The sequence below is a fragment of the Callospermophilus lateralis genome, chromosome 18 (genome assembly GCF_048772815.1).
Source record: "Callospermophilus lateralis isolate mCalLat2 chromosome 18, mCalLat2.hap1, whole genome shotgun sequence".
Taxonomy (NCBI): Eukaryota; Metazoa; Chordata; class Mammalia; order Rodentia; family Sciuridae; genus Callospermophilus; species Callospermophilus lateralis.
In genome coordinates, this window is record NC_135322.1 from 39,316,146 (window position 1) to 39,331,667 (window position 15,522).

The 15,522-nt window shown below is 39.4% G+C and overlaps 1 protein-coding gene across 2 annotated transcripts in view; it reads left to right on the forward strand.

Moving 5' to 3' along the window:
• Positions 1 to 1,119: 1,119 nt before the first annotated feature.
• The window catches only part of Lpcat2 (lysophosphatidylcholine acyltransferase 2), a 59,385-nt gene continuing 44,982 nt past the window's right edge, over positions 1,120 to 15,522 (forward strand). For both annotated transcript variants that reach the window (XM_076838020.2, XM_076838021.2), the window contains exons 1-5: positions 1,120 to 1,290; positions 7,802 to 7,941; positions 11,258 to 11,475; positions 12,879 to 12,991; positions 15,105 to 15,165. In XM_076838020.2, the coding sequence (XP_076694135.1) occupies positions 1,120 to 1,290; positions 7,802 to 7,941; positions 11,258 to 11,475; positions 12,879 to 12,991; positions 15,105 to 15,165 (703 nt within the window). The remainder of the gene's footprint in view (positions 1,291 to 7,801; positions 7,942 to 11,257; positions 11,476 to 12,878; positions 12,992 to 15,104; positions 15,166 to 15,522) is intronic.

Here is a 15,522-nt window from a genome sequence, read left to right on the forward strand (position 1 = left end):
ATAGCCTCAAATAAAATAAAATACCTGGGAATCAATTTAACAAAAGAGGTGAAAGACCTCTACAATGAAAACTACAGAACACCAAAGAAAGAAATTGAAGAAAACCTCAGAAGGTGAAAGATCTCCCATGTTCCTGGATAGGCAGAATTAATATTGTCAAAGTGGCCCTACTCCCAAAAGCATTATACATATTTAATGCAATTTCTATTAAAATGCCAACGACATTCTTCATAGAAATAGAAAAAGCAATCATGAAATTTATTTGGAAAAATAAGAGACCCAGAAGAGCCATCTTCATTCTTTCACTCTAGCCACTTGGAGATCAATCCATTGGTCTCAGGTCCTGGAACAACTCCTGTGTCCCCAGGCCCTCACCCATCAAGGCCCAGACAGGCCCCTGTACTTCCTCAGGTTGAAATGGAGCCACGCCCAAATCGTTCCCTTTTTCTCAGTCGGGTTCCTCATCTACTGTGCAAGTCAACTTGTCTTTGCCTTTTCTAGTAGCAGCTCTGTTACATCCTCTGGGGAACCATTCCCCAGTCATTCCATAAGATTTATGAGGAGCATTTTCCATCCCTGGTACGAATGTCTATATTAGCCTACAAACTTGGAACTCAAACTGGTTTACACAAGAGCAAAGCCCCCTAATGATTTCAATTCACTTGCTGGAACAGCCCAGGGGAAGGTGTTGCTCCTAGCCTTGTTGGATTTACAGGAGGCAGTGAGGATCATGAACACAGCTCATGGCCAGAAAGTAAGACAAAGTGAAACCCCGGATTTGCCTGGCCCTAAAGCAGAGAACTCCGCCTAAAGTGCCCCTGGTTGGAGCATTAAGGTTACAATGCTACCCTTCACAGTCATCTTGCTGAAAGACAGCAGTCATCTCCGAGGGGGCGGGACTAGATTACAGAAGGGGAGGAGCCAGGTACCTAAGGGAGGCGGGGCCACAGCCCAGGGGCGGGGCGGCCGGCGCCTAGGTAATTTTGGCGCGTGCGCAGAGGGCCCCCAGCGGCGCCTCGGGCTGGGACTCCTGAGGGGCTGCGGCTGGGTCTGGGCTGCGGCGCCGGCCTGCGCGCTCGGCTTCCTTCTCTGCGCTCGGGTCCCACGCCCAGCTCGGCCATGAACCGGTGCTCCGAGGCGGCGGCGGTGGCGGCCACCGTGCCAGGCTCGGGCGTCGGGGCCGCAGAGCATCGGCCGCCCATGGTGCCTCGCCAGGCGTCCTTCATCCCGCCGCCGGTGCCCAACCCCTTCGTGCAGCAGACGGGCCTCGGCACGGCCAGGCTGCTGCAGGTGAGCGGCAGGCGCGGGTGACAGAGGGGGGCGGCCTGCGGGAAAGGGGGCAGCCCCCGGGGGCGTCCGAGGGCCGCGGGTCTGGGGGTGGAGGACGCTGCGGGCGGGAGAAGCGCAGGTGCGGAGGAGGCAGGTCTGAGAGGAGCCTCCGGAGGCCAGGAGGCTGAGCAGGCGGAGACCCACCTTGCCCGAGCTGGGCGATCCGGCTGGATTGGATTTGAGTCCCGGGAGAAGGTGGAGGCAGACCTACCTCGGGAGAGTGGGCTTGGGGGAGGGTTGTTTTTTTCCTTTTGCCTTGGGATGAGTAAGGAGGGAGAAGGCTGGGAACCCAGGTGTGGAGTTGGAACAGGTAAGGCTGGAAAGATCTAGCTGAGCTGGGACATCCTGGCTAGAAATTCAGAATCGAGAAAGAGGGGTGACTTATTAGACGTATCCGTTTAGGGCGTTTGAGGGTTTTCCATCTTCCTCAGCTTTCACCCAAACATTTTTCCTAGATTCGAGGATGAGGGGGAGCCACGGTTAAAAGTAGCTGTTCCCACAAAGGAAGTTTGCTTTCCTTCCCTTATCTGATAAAGGACTGCTTTTACGCAGTCTCGCTTTTTGGACTTCCTCGTGATGAAATTATTGATTGAAGAATCAGATAGACTCTGCAAGATATACTTGTCCTGTGTGTCCTGCAGGGGAATAATTTTTTTATTTTTATTTTCTTTCCCTGTCTGTCTCAAAGATTTCATTATTTTGGATTGAAGGACTGTAATTTTGAAGTCTTTTTATATGCACAGCCGAGACTATTGTGCTGTCCTGTGAGGGCAGGTTTAGTGCTGAGCTAAGCAGTATGGGATGGTAGGATAATGGGAGGTAGATGTCTGGTTGAAAAAAGAGTATGAGGGAGGAAGGGAAAGGAAGAGTTGTAGTAATACCTCCTTGTAAAGAAACTAGTTTGAAAAGTTGATCTGTGTCTTTAAATGGACAGATGTTCCCTTGGTAGCTTGACAAGACTGTAGCACTTCTAAATATATTGACCATTCAGGATTAAATTTAGTCAGATCAGTCATGTGTAAATGGAAAGTATGTTCACCTGTTGGCTTCATATTTTGGAGCAAGATTCAATGTGGCATACTTATAAATATTTGTATAGCACCTACAGTAGATTACTAATTTTGGTGTGTGTTGTGGTTATTGTTGTCTGTTTTTAATCACCTGGTCTGTGACTGTTTAGAATGCTTTGAAAGAACTCTTATAAGAGCTGTGGTAGATTGGAGAGGCACTAGTCTTTGAAGACTTAGGTATTTGTGACTTGGCCAAGTCACTTAATCTCCCTGATCTATTCATCTATTAAATTGAAATAATAAACCTCAAAGGAAGGTTAGAATTAAGTGAAGGTAATGTATGCTGATCTAAATATTGATCATTATGCTATTAGTTGTCTATAAATTATATATATTATTAAAATTAGCTTAGATTGAATGAGTTGAACATGGTCTGATTATTAAATTTTTAAAATCTCTCTTGATGAATGATACCAAAGATGTTGGAATGGCTTGAATGTTCTGGGTAAAGAGGAAAAAAATTTATTTTATTTTATTTTATTTTATTGGTGTGGGAGATTGAACCCAGAGACACTTAACCCCTGAGCCACATCCTTAGCCAGTAAAGAGTAATGGCTGAGAACAGTGTTGTCTGCATTATTTATTTTAAAGGATGGACATACTTTCATTCAAGAATGACAAATTAATACTTAAGAGGATTCACTCAGATTCAAATCAAGACAATGAATGATGACTAGTGTCTTACTTAAGAACTGTTGTCACTTTTGGAACTCATTTTAGGGCTTAATTTCATCCCTGGTCCATTTTTTGACTACTTAAGAGTTTGTTATTTTGTGGCATGTAGCTTCCTTTTTATGTCCTCAATTGAGAGCAGAATTGAAATGAGTTTTTGGTTGTAATTTGGGGGCCATTCATTCAGACCAAAAATATTTGCTGAATGCCTCCACTAGGTGCAGTACTAATATCTGAGGATATAGCAGTGAGCTACAGAAATAGGGCCTGCTCATCTAACGCTTACGTTTCACCGAGAAAGTTAAAAAAAAAAAAAGAAGTACAAAATATATAATTCCATGTGTTAGTGCAATAAAGGCCAAACAAGATCTCTCCTAGTAATAGTTCTGGAACTCCTCCATGTCTTCTTTATTTATAATTTATCGTACAGAAAATAGAATGATAGCTAAGTTTTACTGTATTCATAAGTCAGTTTTTCAGGTGAAGAAATTTAACAGGGTTAGTTCTGGTCCCAGGGATGGTGGAGTAGTAGTAGCTTAAACTGGACAATCTCATAGATTACAATTAGTCCTGATCAGATTATAAGAAACTATATGAAGGTACTCTGGAGAAAAAAAAGAAAGAAACTGGAGGAGATTTGTTCGTATACTGTGTGAAATTTCCCTGTGTCCCCTCTTTTTTTCCAAAGGGTTCTTCTCTCTTGATACCATGGGAGGGATTGGTAGACAGCTTCAGTCTTATTGGTCTTTTGTGAGAGACGACAGAGAACAGAGTTCACGGCAGTCAGAGTGACTGGAAATTGAGGAAGGAAGTACCAGAAAGGAGGAAGCTAGAGAGGAAGGAGCCCCTTAATTGGCATGTAAATTCCTCCTACATTCTCAGCAGATCCCTAAACTGTATTTGCATAAAAGCCTTCAGGGATTCTGGAAGGAAGGAAAAACTAGAAGGATAAAGAAGCTGATCACACATGATTACACATGCTAACCATGCCTCCCCTGTGGTGGTTACAGGGAAAAGAATAAGATTGGGACTCCATCAGAGAACCATTCCCAGACAAATGTCATCATCTGCCCTGGCTGGTGGCTGCCTGCATGACTACATTTGCAAGGCTTCTTTGGACCTGCAGTGGGGCTCATCCAGCACAGCCTTTTCTCAGTGTGTTTTGAAAACAATCAGAGGCACTTGTTTAACATTACGGCTGCCCACATATTTAGACATCGTACTGAGCACTTTAAAAGAGTTCCTAGGTCAAAAAAGAAATCACCAGTGAAAATTTTAAAATGTTTTAAACTAAATAGAAAATGAAAATCCAAAATACCAAAATTATGGGATTCAGGGAAAGCAATGTATAGAGGTAAATGGACAGATTTAAATACTTAAGTAACAGTTTCAAAAGTAATGATTTTAAGTTCTCATTTCCAGAAGCTAGGAGGATGATAAATTACACAAGAAGTAACTCAAAGCAAGAACATGAATACAAGAGATGAAATTGAAAGCAAACCACAAAGAAAGTCAACTAATTCAAATGTTTGGTTGGTATACTAATAAAATTGAATAAGTTAAGAAAATTGTTATATCCCCACCAAGACTGATAAATGCGAAAATACAAATTACCAGTATCAGGAATGAAAAAAACATATTTCATTACAGATTAAATGACTATTAAGAGATTATTATCAAAACTTGAAACATGTAGGAAAGGACAAGAATCCATCCAGTATAACAAAATGAATAGAAGAACTAGAAAATATGACTAGATCTTTATGAAAAAAATTGAATTATACACACACATTTAAAGAAAACTCCTTGCCAAGGTTATTTCACTTTATTAATTCTGTCAGACTTTTAAGAGCACAATAAAACACTTCCACAAGTTCTTTCAGAAAGTAGAGAAGGGTGGAATACTTCCCAACAAGTTTTATGTGGTTAGGATCACCTCAATACCAAAATCTGAAAAAAGATATTACAAGAAAAGAAAATTATAGACCAATATCTCTCATGGTTTTAGATATAAAGTCTCTTAACAAAATGTCATCAGGTCAAATACAACAATATTTGGGAAGTATAGTATATCATATATATTCCAAGTTTGATTTGTCTCAGTAATCCAATGTTAATTTAACATACCAAAATTTCAATTTCAGTGTAATTTACCTTGTTAGCAGAATATATAGTAAAAATCTATGATCTTGTCAGATACATAAATTTTGTTGCTCATTTGATAAAATTCAACACACACTGATGATAATAAAAAATGTTCTCAATAAAGGAGGAATAAAAGGAAACTTTTAACCTGATACAGGATATTTATGAAGTACTTCCTGTTAATATAATGGTTTCCCCAAAGGTTGGGAACAAGGCAATTATCTTGTTCACCATTTCTATTCAGCACTGAACTAGGGGTGCTAGTCAGTGCAATAAGACAAGAAAAAGTAAAGAAAGCATATAGACCAGAAAGAAAAGTGTACACCTGTCTTTATTCAGAGATGAGCACATGGTTGTGTATGAAGAACTTTCTAAGTAATCTGCAAAACAACTAACCACTAGAACTAATAAATCAAGTTGGCTCGGTCATAGGAAATAAGATCAGAACTTAAAATCAATTTTATGTCTATACCCTACGAGGATACAGTTGTAAAATGAAATTAAATAATCGCATGTATAATAACAATAACAAAACAATAATAACAATAAAATGACCTTACATACTTAATGCTTTTAACCAAGACCTTGTAAGACTACTACACTGAAAACAACAAAATATTGCTGTAAGAAATTAATGAAGACTCATGTAAGTGGAAAAATAAATCATGTTTATAAACCGTCAGAACCAGTGTTATTAAGAGGACAGTTTCTTCCAGATTTGTCTATAGATTTATTGAAATCCCAATAAAAATCCTAACAGATTTTATTAGTCTGGCAAGCTGATAAATTAATTCTGAAATTTATGTGGAAGTGTAAAGGATCTAGAATACCTTACTCCCCAAAAAATGTTGAAGCAGAAAAAGTTGTATGTCACATACAACCTGATTTCAAGATTTATTTCAAAATAACACAATTAGACGGTTGGGTGTCTACAGAAGGATAGATGAATGAATAGATTATATTCATTCATACTCATAGGTCTATGCTCTTGATAAACTCATAATATATAGAGTTTAAAAGAGATGCCTTTTATTTTATGTAAATTGTCTCTTAACAAGTTGATTTTTCAAAAAACTACCAACAACAATGATTGGCCAGGATATACAGCAATGTAATTCTCACACACTGCCAGTGATACTTTAAAATGATACAACTACTTTGGAAAACTGTTAGTTCCTTAGAGAAGTTAATTAACATCTATGGCTCAGCAATTCCACTCCTAGAAAACTGAAGACTTATATTTACAGAAAGGCGTGTATCAGAGTGTTCACAGTGGCTTTATCAGTGAACAGATCATCAAAGGGTTATACAGTGGAATAATACTCTGCAGTCCAAAAGAATGAATTACTGTTATGCAAAACAACCCAGTTCAACCAAGAAGTATGTTAAGTGGAGGAAGCATGCCATATAAGGTTACGTCACATGATTCCATTTGTGTGACATTCAAGAACACATCAGTCTAAGCTGTGGTGACAGAAATTCATCCTCTGTTGCCCAGGAGTATAGGCAGGGACTGGAAGAGGCACAAGCTGGCTTTCCAGAGTGGTAGGTATGTTCCATGTGTTGACTTGGGTGGCAATTACACGAGTACATGCCGATCAAGATCAAGGTCACTGAATTACACAGTGAAGACCTGACCTTTTTCTTGTATGTATGTTTGAACCAGACATACACATGCACTCAAATAAGTTGGCAGAGATCGGGTAACTAGAATACTTTTTGCATTTTTTATAAGTTATTTGATGACATAAGAGCTAGTAGAGATAGAAAGAGGCACTGTTAAATAGTGTCATTTTTTATGTGAAAAAAAGACAGTGCATTATACCTAAGGAGAATTTATTTCACTTGAAAGGCAGTGTGGTATAAGTAAAGGCCACCAAACTGGGTTCAGATCCTGGTTCTGCCATTTACTAACTATATGATCTTATTAAGTAATTTAATTTAACCCTCTGTACTACTTCTGTCTTTGACATCAGATTGCAGTTAAATGAATTACTACATGCCATTGTTTACAGCCTGAGCCTGTAGGAAGCATTCATGTATTAATTGCTGTTCTTATTTGCATTACTTATTTTTTTCTTTTATTTTATCCTCCTCCATCTCCTTATTGTTAGGGCTGGCAGGCATATTCAATAGCACACTCACTTTCTCGTACTCTGGTGCCTCCATTCACATTCTTCCTTCAACCTGTAGCTGTCAGATAACACTTTCTCCCTCTTATCTTGCTAGTACTTGCTTGTCTTGCAAGACCATTCAGCACCTCCTCCAGGAAGCTTTCCCTGACTGCCAAATCAGACACCCCTTTCTCTGTCTCCTCAGCCTCTCCATTCACTCTGGTCAGTGTACAGGTCAAGCTCTCTTCAGGTTTTCATCACTATTTCTTCAGTATGTGATTGGCTTTGTGAGGTCAAACGCCATGGCTTGTTCTTCTCTGTGTTTACATTCTAATGTGGGCAGCACAGTACCCAGTTCATCTGTGGGTAGATGCATGAATAGCATTAAGCTTTCCTGTTGCGTGGTTCAGCTCCATAGCAACATGTTAAAATGATGTCAGTCGATCTGTTTTTATCCACTTTGACTTTCAGGCTTTCCTTCTTGGAATCATCCTGCTCCCACTTCGGGTCATTTTGATTGGATTGCTTTTCTTATTATCTTGGCCATTTGCTGCCGCCTTCATAGCTTGCTGTCCCGAGAAGCCGACTTACCCAGTGACCGACTGGAGACGGTAAGAAACACATAGTCCAGAAGTCAGGTGGATCCAGATGACAAAAAATCACTGATGTGTATTTTTATTTAACTTACCCAAATTTAATAATTCATTTCTTTGATAAAACGGACCTTAATTTATGTAGAGATTACTGCCCAAACACATTTCTGTTAATCATCTGTTGACTTTATAATTTTCTTATGTTAAAAGACTTTGTTTTCTGAATTATTGCCAAAATGATAATCCTAGTGGCACATGCTGTACTCCCAGTGGTTTGGGAGGCTGAGGCAGGAGGATTGCAAGTTTAAAGCTAGCCTCAGCAATTTACAAAGGCCCTAAGCTACTTAATGAAATCCTGTCTCTAAATAAAATGGGAAAAAAAGGGCCAGGGTGGTACTGGGGATGATGTGGCTCAGTGGTTAAGCACTCCTGAGCTCAATCCCTGGTACAAAAAGAAAGAGAGAGAGAGAGAGAGAGAGAGAGAGAGAGAGAGAGATCCCCATTTCTGATAGTCATTCAGTATACCTGCATATATTTCTTTATTTTAAATTTCTATACAGTGCTGAGGATCAAACCCAGTGCCTTACATGTGCAGGCGAGCACTCTACCACCTGAGCCACAACCCCAGCACCAATATACCTGCAAATATTGCAACTGTAAAATAGTTTGCTATATTTTGCTTTTCCTATTTTCACAATTGCTTTGGTCTCCCCACAGTAACAAAATGCTTTTTGCAGGGGCATATAAGTGTATCAATTATATTATTTTTCCTTAATTTCTTTAGTGATTATCGTAATACAGCTTAATCATTAATGCAGTCTAACTCTTCCAGATGTTAACATTTTATGTTAGACTTCCATTCTGCCACAGTTAGGTTGGCATCAGAGAACTGACTGATCATAATGAATGAAGCTGCTGATGAACGTTCATTCGTGTCGGCCAGAGCCAAATGGTCGCCACCTGTGTGTCATCAACATGGGGCTTCCTGATGTGGATTCCAAATCCATAGATCTGTTTTAGGACACTAGCGAACTCTCTTGAAATTTTGCACCGATTTTCCTTCCCCATCACACAAGGATATGTTCCTTAATCCAAATCTCAAATGTGGATACGTCCTCCAAAAATTTTGGGAAATACTGTTCTAGAAACTTTTAAGGATGTGCAGTTTTCTGTTCAGTGCGTGTTCTAGTGAACTAATGTCAATATCAAACATGAGGCTGGTTTGAGGTGGAGGTGAACCCCGTGCTGGCAGGTCATGATGCTCTGTGTCATAATCAAGGTTGTGCAGGAGAAGACAACACCTCAAGGCACGTTTTTCATGATTCTCCGATTTTTTTTTTTCAGATTATCTCTTTGGTTTCTATTGTTAGTGGCTTATGTAAGTCTAGGAGGATGGGAGAAGTAGCCTTCAGAATCCAGAAAATAAATATAAAAAATAGTAGAAAATAAAGTTTTACCTTTCTCTGTGAAAATAGTTTTCACTAACTCCCCTCAATCAGGCAATGTTGAAGTTACTATGTGGCCTCAGACTTTAATGTTTAAAACATTTAAATGTCAGTGTCTAATGGCACTGAATAGGAATACTTGGAAATGTTTGAAAGTTGGTGAAGGGGTGCACTTCATACCCATGTGTGAATAGAGATTTCCTGTCCAAACTAAAGGGGAAGAGGAGAGCTGTGTTATTTCCGGAGCTCTTTGGAAAAGTACTTTGGTTTTCTGTGTCTCACTTCTTGCTAAGAAATAAAAGTCACAGACTTCCCCAGAGGCTAGCTGCTGATAATTCCTCACTGTATTATTACCAGAAAGTTGGCGTAGGTCAGAAGCCCATTTTTGATTGCTCTCCTTAAGATACCTTGCGAGCAGTATGCAGTCACCCCTCCACATCTGCAGATTCAACCAACTGTGGATCAAAGATATCGGAAAAATACATCTGTACTGAACAAGTGCAGACTCTTTTGCTTGTTTTTCCCTATACAATGCAGTTTACTACCTATTTACGTAGCAATTACATGGATTAGATCTTACAAATAGGCTGAGGCAATTGAAAGCAAGGTTATACACAGATATTATTATATACCATATTATTTAAAAGGCTTGAGCATTTGAAGACTTTTTATCCACAAGGGTTGCCCATGGATACCAAGGGACAACTGTGCATATTTTATTTTACTTGTCATGAAAAGCTATATGTTTAATTCGTTTACGAAAATCTCCAGTCTGTGTTTGTGCTCCTGGGAATCTGCTTGGGTTTCCTTCTCCGGCAAGCTTGTCAAATCAGAGATTTCTTTTACCTGTCTTGGGTGTCCACCATGGGCCCAGGCATGATTTTAATGAAAATTAGTCTCCAATGGCTAATTTTAAAAAGTAAACAACTAGATTTTTGGAATCCCTTAGGTGCTTCTCTGGACCATGGAAGTAAGATGCTAAATTCATTTCTGAAGTTGTTTTCAAGATACAAATTTATTTCCTGAAGCATGGGGGTTGCTGGGGAGCAAAGCCAGGGCCTTCAAGCACTTCAGCAAGCACTCTGTCACGAGCTATGTCCCCAACCCCTACTTCTGAAGATTCATGATGTCAAAGGGCTAAGCAATGCAGATGAGATTTGCTTCTAAAAATTATTCCTAAAGTAATTCTGAGGACAAATTCAGGTGAAGGGTCTAAAAGTGTTGGGGAACTAGCAGCATTTTCATGACACAAATAGAGATTCCTAAGTTGGCTACTTTTGAAGGGCAGTACTGATTTGGTTGTCTCAGTGGGGAACATGTGTTAATTAAAAATAAATTTTATTTATTTATTTTTTGTAGTAGGAATTAAACCCAGGTATACTTTACCACTGAGATACTTCCTCAGTTTTTATTTATTTTTTTAAATTTTGAGACAGATTCTCATGAAGTTGCTTAGGGTCTAGGTAAGTTTCTAAGGCTAACCTCCAACTTATGTTCCTCCTGCCTCAGCCTCCCAAGACCCTGGGATTACAGTTGTGTGTTGCCTCACCCAGCTAAAATTCATTTTTGTCACTTTATAGTCACAGAGCAATGGAGACATTTAATAGCTACATATCCTGGGGCAAATTACTTCTCCATGCCTCACTATTGTCACCTGTAAAATTGGAATAGTAACAAATAATACCAACTTTTCAATAGATTAGGCCAAGGATAGTGACTGGCACCTACAGTAAGAGTTCCCTGTAAGTGTTAGCTGTTCATCTCCCAAGCTTATATTTTAAAATGCAATTCTTTGACACGTTTTTTTTTCTTGTATTTTAGAGTGAAGCCATGCTGCTTAACTTCGATCAGCAAAGCTAATTATGTCTTTTCTGCATTTATTTTCAAAGGACAGTTACTCACTTGGTTTTGAGGTATCTGGGTTACGCCCTCTACTTTTCCATGGGATTTAAAGTGAGTGTGAAAGGAAAGGCTGCGAGCGCTTTGGAAGCACCCATTTTTGTTGTCGCCCCTCATTCGTCCTTCTTTGATGGGATTGCCTGTATTGTGTCTGGACTGCCTTCGTTGGTGTCTCGGTATGAAACTGTCCAGATCCCTATGATTGGCAGTAAGTACTTGAGAGGTAACAGATGAAATATTTTCATGCTTATGCTTGAAATTAAAATAATCGTATTGGGTTTTTTTTGGTAAATTTTTAAAAAAAAACTTTAAAATATTTCAACATATTTCTTCTTCTTATAATTAGGTCCTATATGGAAAGAATGAATTTATGAAAAAAGGCTAGACTTTATTAATCTATAGCCTCATCATTCTTTTTAATACCTATTTTTATTATCATATCATCCTGTCTTGTTCTTATTTATGGCTGAGGAAGACCAGTGTTCAAATACTGGACATGCTGATTCTTGTTTTTTGTTTTGTTTTATTTATTTAGTTATTTATTTTGAGAGAGAATTGAACCAATGCACAGTTTACGTGCTTTTTCATGAATTTCTGTTCAGGTGTTAGGCTGATAGGCGTACGGAGTCTTTTCTCCAAACCCTTGTTTTCTTCCTGGTTACTCTGGGAGTCCATGAGGGACCTCTGAAAATCATGGTGAGGAACAGTCAGCGCTTCCTGCCGTAAGAAATAATGAAGCAAGTGAAGTGTTTTTCCCATCAGATACTTTGGTCCCTCCCTAAGGAATCAGTCTCCAAGTCACAGCTCCCAGTTGTCCAGGATTCTCTCTCAGGTGACAAGGGAGAGGGGGTGAAGGTGGCCCCTGTGCTCTGCAGAAGTGGTAGCAGTCCTAGAAGCCGTGTCCTTCAGCCCAGGCACTGTGTTTCTTGACTGTGACCACAATGCTGTATGTAATGTGTTTTTATCTTCCTGGAAAGTGTGTAGCAATGAGCTTTTGCTAAATGGAGGCTTATTTTGCGTGTGGTTGGAAGCTGTCGAGAACACTGACTTTTTGAAAATTTCAGTAAAATGTGTAAAGTTGCCTTCTACTTATGTGCACTGTGAATTTAGATAATCATTTTTCAAAATATTCCTAAAATTCAACACGACAATCTTGAATATTCCAAAGTTTTAATGTCTGTCAAGGCAGAAGACCACTGGGGAGAAAAATTGTATTTGCCTCTTTTCATATTATCCGCTCTCCACATACTTCTGTTACATTAATGAAATCTGTAAAAGAAAAAAAAAATTGTTGTTGTCGATGGGCAGAATGCCTTTATTTTATTTATTTTTTATGTGGTGCTAAGGATTGAACCCAGTGCCTCACACCTGCTAGGCAAGTGCTCTGCCACTGAGCCACAGCCCCAGCCCATGAGATCTTTTTAGATATAACTTTCCACCTCTCTTTTTGAAACTAGAAACTAAGTTCTAATAAACTTTGCAGTATTTTTTAGTTGTTTATTTGCTATCATTTCAGTTTTCCATTTTGTCTTATGTTTTATCCTATACTATTGCTATGCTGGCTTTAGTCAAAAAAAAAATGCTTGGTTGGATTTTTTCTTCATCTTAAAGGTCTCTTACGGGCCGTGCAGCCAGTGTTGGTGTCCCGTGTGGATCCGGATTCCCGAAAGAACACAATAAATGAAATAATAAAGCGAGCGACCTCCGGAGGGGAATGGCCCCAGGTAAAAGGCAGTCGGTGGTCATTTAGCCATATTGAGTTGACCCCCCATCTGTGGACTTTCTTGTGTGGATCCACAGATGCTAACGTCTGTGGACGCCCACACCAGGTGTCTTCAGCATGATGGATGCAGAGTGAATGAACTAGTGAGTAATCAGAAGTCCTCCTCCACCTGAGCTCCTTCATGGACTTCACTGTGTTATCCTTGTTATCTGCCAGACTCTTCAGCCATTTTCTACTTCCCCATCATAAAACTTGGTTTTTCTATCTCCGAATTTAATCACCATGAATTAATATGTCTATATCGTATAATTTAGTGTATGAAATTTCAAAGCCCCATTATATTCAACAGTATGTTGGGTTCACTGAAAAAATGGTGCAGATCTTTCATCTTTTCTTTTTTGGGGTCCTAGGAATTGAATTCAGGGGCACTCGACCACTGAGCCACATCCCCAGCCCTGTTTTGTATTTTATTTAGAGACAGGGTCTCACTGAGTTGGTGAGTGCCTCACTTTTACTGAGGCTGGCTTTGAACTCTTGATTCTCCTGCCTCAGTCTCCAGAGCCACTGGGATTACAGGTGTGCCCCACCGCGCCCCACCAGCTCTTTCATCTTTTATGAAGTGTATTTGGGTGGTGCTTCTTAGTTCAGAGGGTGTATCAAAATCACCCACCGTCTCTGCAGCCCTTTGTCACAGTGCTGGCTGAGGATTAGGGAGGGCAGTATTTATTGCATGGTAATGTCCCTTGATCTTTGTCCAGATGACAACAGGTGACCTCTAGCATACTGATGGTCCTGCAGAGGACATGCAGATGTTAAAGTACCAAAGGAGTATGGCTGACCAGGAGGCTTTAGAAACCAAGGCTTCTAAGGAACGATTTAAACAGTGATTGAGAAGAATAGCATTTGTAATTAGGGTTTGATTTTTCTCTTTGGATCAAAAAGTATATCTGCAATAAGTAGGTGGGAGTTGAAAGGTAGATTTCACCTCATTTTGGTTGTTTGAGGAAAAACTTTCTTTCTGTCCAGAGGAAGAATAGTCTTGCTTTGGGATCTCTAGAATTTTTTGGCATTGGCTGAGCAACCGCTATTCCAGGGCGGGAGTGGGCGGGTGGGGTTATTGTAGAAAACATTCAACATTACTGTTGCTGGGTGACCTAATGCCCCTTCCAGCTCGGAGGTTTTATGGTTCATTCCATGGCTGCTCCTTGTTAGTGATGGAGCTATAGAATTTCCACTGAGTACAACATTATATCTTTCATAGGAAACCCATTTTTTAGTTTGGAGGATGGAATTACACTGCATGCATAATAATTTTTATTTTAGAAATAACCTGCAATTATAGCAATTTAACTCAATAATCTTTTCCCTCTCTGTTATAAAATACATATTACTAACTGCGTTGAGTGCAAGAATTTTACTTTTATTTGATGTTCTTAGCACTTGGCTCATAACTAAATTTTAAAAGCTTCAGGAAACCAAGCTGCCATCTAGTCGGTTAACGGAGGAACTAATCATACTTCTTGTTCTCCACATGGAAAACATAAAGAGATACATTAAAAGCTAAAACACGTCTTCAAAAAATAGATAATAAGTTGTATTCCATCCATCGGCTAAGTCAGGTCAGCATGAAGCAATTTTCTCCTTTGTCCTCAAGACCTCTGTGAACTCTGTTGTGGGAGTGAACATCATTTAATGGGAAAACTGAGACAAAGTAGGTGGTTATTTGGGTAAGGATGTGTAGCTGCAAGGAGGGAATTTAATATGCTTTGCCTAGTGTATACTTTGACTAAGACTTACAGCCTCCGTATTTCTTTTAAATTTATTCAGATCATTGGTAAAAATATCATTCAGAAAAATGTAATATGTTTGTAAATTAAGCATATTCTCCATTCAAAGCTTAAATTTATTTTCTAAGAACCTAAATGGCCAAACTGTATTTCTCTTAGAAGAAAATTGAATAATCTGGTTCGAGCTTTCAGTAGAATCAAGTGTTAGCTTTTTATTTCATTTTTGTTTTCGAAGCGTTCGCAGCTGTTTGTGAAGTCATAAGAAAGCGAATAAGAGGTAATCTATTCATTAGACTGAAATATTAAATCTATTCCTTTTCTCCCAAGATACTAGTTTTCCCAGAAGGTACTTGTACTAATCGTTCCTGTTTGATTACTTTTAAACCAGGTGAGATAAATTAATTTATGTATTATAACAAAGTAGTGTGGAAGATTTCTCAAATGATTATAGATAGCAATACACAAAGTAATGCTTTAGATTGCTCTGAGCATTTCCTCTTATCTGAAAAAAGTTTTTTATGTGATTCCACAGAACTTAACTCCTTCACTTTCTCTTTTGGTATCATAACCTCTTCTTCCTTATAGGGTCTGTGTGAGTTTGTGTGAGAGTGTGTGTGTGTGTGTGTGTGTGTGTGTGTGTGTGTGTGTGTATCTACACACACAAACTGTAGATAATTTTCTTTTTCTCCAAGGAAAACTTGCATATCCCCAGAGTACTCTGATGTGAAGTGGAGTCCCTGTTTTA